The 7,389-nt window shown below is 48.0% G+C and overlaps 1 protein-coding gene across 1 annotated transcript in view; it reads right to left on the bottom strand.

Annotated features, from left to right (window-relative positions):
* Positions 1 to 7,119, bottom strand: part of Frzb (frizzled related protein) — a 38,190-nt gene extending 31,071 nt beyond the window's left edge. Inside the window, exon 1 of the mRNA XM_004628690.2 lies at positions 6,412 to 7,119. Within this exon, the coding sequence (XP_004628747.1) occupies positions 6,412 to 6,883 (472 nt within the window). The 5' untranslated portion in view covers positions 6,884 to 7,119. The remainder of the gene's footprint in view (positions 1 to 6,411) is intronic.
* Between the last annotated feature and the right edge of the window lie 270 nt (positions 7,120 to 7,389).

The following is a 7,389-nucleotide window of genomic DNA, read 5'->3' as shown; positions in this document are numbered from 1 at the left end:
AGAGAGAGAGAGAGAGAGGGAGAAACAGAGACAGACAGAGACAGAGAGACAGAGAGACAGAGAGAGGGGGGAGGGGGAGGGGGAGAGAGAGAGAGAGAGAACTGAGTTATTGTGTGTAACTCACACATGACAGCGCCTGGAACACATAAGCGTTGGTAGCTTTTGTCCTTCGGCTGCTAATGACCACTCCAAAAAGGAGTTATTGTTGCATATTTCTACTGTGTTTTGCCATTTACCAACTCGGCTCCCAATCAACATCAAAGAAATTGTCTTTGCAAAGTACAAAAGCAACTGCAAATCCTGAATTCCAAACCAGGATCTGTAACCAATACTGTGGCTCTCTCTACGTCAAGACATTGCAGCCAAGTCTTTGCACAAAACCACGTGCCTATACGGAGCCTCTAACTCATTTCTGTTTTTATTTAGACACCTGGAAGAGAAAGAAAGTCCGAACATAACTTAGTCAGTTTTGCTCTTTCGATGACTATCTGAAAGTCAGGTAGAGAGGAGATAAAAAGTAAATTGCTAAAATAGGATTTAGGGACTACATAAAATGTCCTACAACTGGTAATCCAATTATCTAAATAAAATCACTGCCAGTACACTGAGCTGCCCTCCCGCACTGCACCCAGGGCACCTTTCCATGTGTCACACAGTGAGGACAGCTTAGTACTACACCATGTTTTCTCTGTCGACTTAATCTAAAATTTCCACTTCTTCCCACTCCATCTTCCTTCTTGGTATTTGGCCCCTCAAATATTTGCAGATGAGGACTAAAGAAAAGGCTGCCTGTTCCTCGGAGGTGGGGACACGACTGAGCTGCCATGTGTGTATGTGAAAGCTGGCATGCTCGGCGGCGTGAGGGCCACGGAGCATGCTGGGCAGGAGCTGGGGACTGAGCAACGCCGCACACACATACCAGCAGTACTGAGGGTCATTATAAAACCCTTGGCATGGCCAACTGTCACTGGAGTACAAGTAGCTGTGAAATACCATACCATCAACTTCGGCAAAGTCTTGGGTCCTGAGACAAGCTGTTTATAATTAACCACTGTCTGTTACTCCCAATCAACCTGAGGCCCAGGGTGATGTGTATAATATCAAATAGTATAATATCAAATATTAACTTTATATTTACAGAAGAATTAAGATCTGCTTCTCCAATTAGGTCCCAGTGTAAAACCTGAACTGACACAAGTTCTAGGCTGCATTTGTATTTATTTATTTTTTATTTTACTTTGTTTTATTGGGAAGCAAATATCAATGAGACATACAGCAATTAACCACTAAGAAGAATATATGCAGTGTATTATTTGTTGAAACTGTACTTTCGATTTGATTTGAAACTGTCTCATTGCTATATGTTTATCAATAAAACTTTGAAAAGAAAAAAAAATCAATGAGACAGTTTCAAAGCTGATTAATAGGACATTTTCAATAATTAATACATTGTACATTGTTATCTTCTTAGTGGTTATCCATAGTACAAGAGGCGGACAGGCTATCCTGTCCAAACACTATCACTACAAATCATTCTTCTTATTGAAGTAAGCAAAAGTAGCTGTATATCTATCCCAACTATTCTGTATATACAAATACAGAATGGTCCTTCCTTTGTATCCCTTTTTTTTTGTTTAGTCCTGTCAGAGATGCGTATTCCATTGGCATCTACATACTATAGGTGTGTGAATTCAGCAAAACAATTCAACACAGTCCAGCAGTCCACTATAGTAGTGGGTTATTTGCAGAAGTTGTTGACTAGAGACTTTTACAGCTCATAGGCTACATTTGTATTTATTTATGAAGAAAGAAATCATCAGTCAATTCGATATAACAATGATAATAACAGCAAAACAGCAATAGTTGAACAATTCCTTTGAGGCTTATTATGTATCGGGTACTGGATTCAATACTTTACGAGCTCTGTAATTCGATCTGTTCCATGCCCTTAGGGTGTGGGAGGTTTGGTCCTTATTTTAGAGACAAGAAGACACTGATTCAGTGGGGTTATGTAAGTTTTCTATAGCAACAGCTGATGGGGGAAGAGCTGAGATTTAACACTTCCTCTACTTGACTAAAGGCCCTATTATTTACTCCCCATGCAATGGTCAATATTTGACTATATGTGTTAATAGTTTACATCAGGGGACTGGTGCTCAACGGACTAAGCACCTGCCTAGGCGAGTGCTGGGACCATGCTTTGATCTCAGGCACCACATAACTGGTGCCGCACCCCAAGGACTGGCTGAGCCAGAATCCAGGCATAGTGGTGCATGCCTGTAATCCCAGCTCTGGGGAGGCTGAAAGCAGGAGGATTACCATGAGTCTGAGTTGTGTAGTGAGACCTTGCAACAACCAAATACATTTTTTAAAATTTTTTTTAAATGTGTGTGTGTGTGTGTGTGTGTGTGTGTGTGTGTGTGTGTGTGTGACCAGCTCAGCCCACCAGGGGGCGGGGATGGCTGGCATATGGTGCTGGGAGATTGAACCGTGGTCCCTGTGCTTTGCCAAGCTTGTTCTAAGTAGGTGCTTTAGACCACTGAGCCATCTCACCAGCCCCCCAAATACATTTTTAAAAAAGTTTACATCAGATCTTAAAGCAGCTTTTTACCAAGATGGCACCGAAGGCCAAAAAAGAAAGCCCCTGTCCCTTCCCAAAGCTGAAGCCAAAGCAAAAGCCTTGACGACGAAGAAGACCGTGCTGAAAGGCATTTACAGCCACAAAAAGAAGATACAACGTCACCCACTTTCTGCCGGCCCACGACACTGCGGCTCCGGAGGCAGTCCCCGGGAGAAGCAAGCTTGACCACTATGCCATCATCAAGTTCCCCCGACCACAGAGTCAGCCGTGAAAAAGATTGAGGACAACAACAACACACTCATGTTCATTGTGGATGTCAGAGCCAATAAGCACCAGATCAAACAAGCTGTGAAGAAGCTCTATGACATCGATGTTGCCGAGGTCAATCCCCTCCCTAATCAGGCCTGATGGAGAGAAGGAGGCATATGTTCGACTGGGCTCCCGATTATGATGCCTTGGATGTTGCCAACAAAATTGGAATCATCTAAACTGAGTTCAGCTGGCTAATTCTAAATATATACTTTTTTCTCAGCAAAAAAAAGAAAAAACTTAAAGCAGCTAAAGTAGTTTATGTAGCGATAATAAATATTAAGCAAAAAGAATAAACTTAATATGAATTTATTAGTAATGGTCAGTGTGTAACCTGTTTTGGTGGGGTTTTTTTTTGTTTGTTTGTTTGTTTGTTTGTTTTTGTACCAGAAATCAAACTTGGGAGCTGGTGCTTGCCAGGCAGGCACTGTAGCACTGATCTATAGCCTAGCCTCTTCTTTATAAAAGCACCTTTATCCTTAGCATTTTGCAAGCAAAAAGTAGTTTGAAGCATTATTCTGTTTCAGTAAGGCTTTGCTTTGTGAAATGTCCTAAACTTGTTTGCAGAATCACAATGTCCCATGAGGAGGATTAATCCCCGTGTGCAGGGACATCTGCTGGCCCCATTGTATTGAAGCCATCTTCATTTTCATGTGGGCTGGATAGAGTCCAATCTTAAGACACAGGATTCGGTCTATAGATGGAGGGAAAACATATGTGTCATGAGTGACCATTTCCCCTAAATCAAAGAGTATACTGCATCATGAATAATACAGGCCACAAATAGTAGTCTCTGCGTAGCTCCAGGTGTCTGACAGTTTGACCCAACTGAATATAAGTTTCACCATGTTGACCCTGGAAGCCAGGGGACCCACTGCGCTACATTCCACCCCTCTGTTCCTATCTTACCTCCCTCATAGGTCTTTCTGGCCACCACAGTCTCTGGTTGACACAGAAGATTAGAGGAGGGGTAGCATCACTAAAATATGATTTCAACTACCACCTACTGCTTCTTATTTCTCTAGCAAGGATGCTGTCAGTAAAAACAAATATTATGGCATTTTAAAGCAGCTCAAAAATTGGGTTCCCTGGATGGACAAATTATTTCCATGCAAGTTGTGCTGGAGCTTTTCAATGAGACAATTGTTCTACTCTTGGTGCGTGGTGATAGGTAACTTGGGGTCATTTAATGAAACTGCCTCCCATCCATACAGACTGTGGCTTTTTGAGAGCCAGTAACCTTGCCAAAGCTCACTCATTCTGGGTCCCTCTCTGAAAGAGCTGTAAGAGCAAATTTTGTCCTTTAAGCGGAGGATCATTGCAGCATGAACCACTGCCACCTCATTACTGGCCCTTGGCCTGAGAAGAGCGCGAGCATTTAGCTGCTACTCAGTGCCTGGCACACCAAGGCTGCTGCTGCACTGAGCTCTTGCAGAGTCTGCAGGGCTGGTGACCACAGCGGGCACAAAGGCCCCAAGAGTGTTCCTTCACCCCAAGAGAGGAATGAGAAACACCTTCTGATTATTTGACACACCCAGCTCTTGGTTCTTGAGTAACATCAAGAAGACAGGCCAGGCATGGTAGCTCATGACTGTAATCCCAGCACTCAAGAGGCTGAGGCAGGAGGAATGCTATGAGTTCAAGGCCAGCCTGAATCACACAGTGTGATCCTGTCTCAAAGTTCAAAAAAAGATAATATGCTCATTCAAACAGTGATTAAGTGAAGTGAGCATCAGTTGGTTCTTGAAATCTTTCCCTTCAGTTTTGGTCTTTCAGCTGTTAGTGCAAGTCTTTGCCTTTCTCTTCTCTTTATATTAGTGAGTCCAATGTAACTTTTCAGAGTAACATAACTTTTTTTATGTTTTTAGGACAGGGTCTGCAGGGTCTCACTATGTAGATTGGACTGGTAGTTATTCTCCTGTTTTCAGCCTCCTAAGCATCAGGATTACAGGTGCGTGTCACCACGCCCAGTCTCCATAGCCCTCTCAGCACACCCCAGAGGCGGGGCCAGCACCGCACACTGCAGATCAAATCCCAGCTCTGCACTCTGTCTAAGCAGGAGCTTTAGTCTGCTGAGCTATCTGGCCGGCCCTTGAGTAACGTAACTTTTAACTAGAAATGCAGCTGCAAATAGAAGCCTAGGTTGAGAAGTTGAGAGACAGCAAAAGGCCAAGTTAATGCCCAATAAATAGACAGGGAAGAGACAACCACGTCCACACATCTCAGAACAAGGCTGAGAAGGGAAGCGATAAAAGAGAACCACAGTGTAAAACAAGGAAAAAAAAAAAAAAGCGTCAATTTTAAGCTACATGAGAGGTCCAATTTGAGGTTTGGCTTAGATGGCAGGAGTCAGATTGAGTTAGAATTAAACAGATCATAATGAACTAGATTTAGTTGGAGTTTTGGAGTTACAAATGCTGTAATTTGACCAAAGGCAAGTTAGCAAATGATTTGTGATTCCTTCCACACCATGTAGAACTGCAATGAAGTGTTACAGTACCAAGAACTTGAACGTGCAGATGAGGCACAAAGAGCATGAAACGCGGCGTGAAAGACAGCGTCTGCAGAGCGCAAGGGTGAGGTAAGGAGATCGTTACACGCGGAGGAGACGCGCCTGCGCAGAACTCCTCTCACCCATGTGTCATTTGCAAAGTGACTCCAGGCATACGGACATGCGAAAGGAGCCTGGTACCTTCTTCAGTCCACCAGCTCCTGAATTGCATGCTGCAGAAGCTGATCAGCGGTGCGTAGCAAAGTTTCTCAGCTGTGTCAGTCAGAATGGAAATACAGTTTGTCTCACGGAAAGGAGAGGAAAATTTAGGGGGAAGGTAGCTGCTGAAATTGGATTCTGAGCAAAACACACAGAACTAACATTAGGGGCTGGAACAAGGTTACTGATGTTATCTTAGTATTTTCAATGATTAGAAGAAAATGACGGTTTCAGAGACCGGGGTGGTGGCACATGCCTGTAATCCCAGCGCTGGGAGGCTGAAAACAGGAGGATCGCTGAGTCGAGCAGGGTACTGAGACCCTGTACCAAATACATAGAGGAAGAAGAGGAAGAGGAAGAGGAAGAGGAAGAAGAGGAGGAGGAGGAGGAGGAGGAGGAGGAAGAAGAAGAAGAAGAAGTTGTTTTAAGTTTTCTGTTGTCTGATCTAAAACATTAGAGGTTGAAGAATTTTGGTAACAGAGATGGGGGGGCAAGAAAACTGAACGACTGCAAAAGAACTAAGAAGACAAGAGCATCAGTATACTATCAGTGGCTACTTCCATGCCTAGGGCTCAGGCAGGAAGTTAAGAGCCAGCGGGAGATGGGAGTGGAATGAATGGGGCGTTAGAAAGGCAGATCTACCACAGTAACCCCACGTCCCTTTGGAAGAGCGACGAGGTAAGATTTTTAAAAAGTGCGGCGCCGGCCTGTGACCAAGGGAGAGGCTGCGTGATCCTGAGGGCGAATCTGAGGGCAGAGGGGAGCAGGAAGGACTGAGGAGACGAGGCCGGAGGGGCCGTGTTGGACTCACCGGCTCCGTCCGCTGTGACGATGGCCTCAGGGGAGATGCACACGCCCCTGTCGTACACCGGCAGCTCCTCGCAGGCCAGGCTCTCGGGCCACGCGTGGCGGTACTTGATGAGGACCGGCTCGCAGCCCTGCCGGGCCCGCTCGCACACCGACTTGCAGGGCTTGATGGGCTCGTGCTGGAAGTCAATGGTGCAGATGGGGGCGTACATGGCGCACAGGAAGAAGAGCAGGTCGGGGCTGCAGTGGGTGCCCAGCAGCCCCTCGAACTGCTCGATGGCCAGGATGGCGTTGGCCTGCGTGCTGTGGTGCAGGTGGTTGGGCATCTTGGTCATGTTCCAGGGCAGGGACTTGCACAGTGGGATGCGCACGGGCTCGCAGGCCGCCGCCCCGGCCGCGGGGAGCAGGCAGAGCGCGGCCAGGGCGAGCAGCGCGGCCCCATGGGCGCCGAGGGCTCCGTGGGCACCGCGGGCCATGGTCCTCGGGGCCGGGCGAGGCGCGATCCGCTGGCTCCGCCGCCCGCCGCGAAGTGGGCGCCTCTCCGCCCCCGTGGACTCACGGCTCCCTCGGATCGGATTCCCCCAATGGGGCTCCCCGGCCCCTCGCGCCGCCGCAGCCGCGCATCTATTTACGCCCGGCGCGCAGCCCGGGGCTGAGGGGAAGCAGAACCGCAGCGGGACGCGAAGCGGCTGCGCTCCGCCGGGCTCCCGGCCGGCGCTTAAGAAGCGGCGAGAAGTCCTCCCCGGCCGGGGCGGGGCACCGCGGCGGAGGGGCCAACAATCGGGCTCGGGGAGGTCGCGGCAGGGGCGGAGCCTCGGGAGGACGCAGAGGCAGCGCAGTCTCCGCCCCGCGTACCCCGCGCCCCTCCGCCCCTGGCCTCGGCGCTCCGCAGAGGTCTCCCGGCAGGTACGAGCGCCCGCGGTGCCGCGGTGAACACTACCCGGGCTGCCGGAGGCTTTGGAAAGCCGGGACCCCAAAACCC

Source organism: Octodon degus, unplaced genomic scaffold, assembly GCF_000260255.1.
Source record: "Octodon degus isolate 3935 unplaced genomic scaffold, OctDeg1.0 scaffold00025, whole genome shotgun sequence".
NCBI classification, from domain to species: Eukaryota; Metazoa; Chordata; class Mammalia; order Rodentia; family Octodontidae; genus Octodon; species Octodon degus.
The sequence above is the reverse complement of the archived record's forward strand: the minus strand, read 5'-3'. Positions and strand labels throughout refer to the sequence as shown.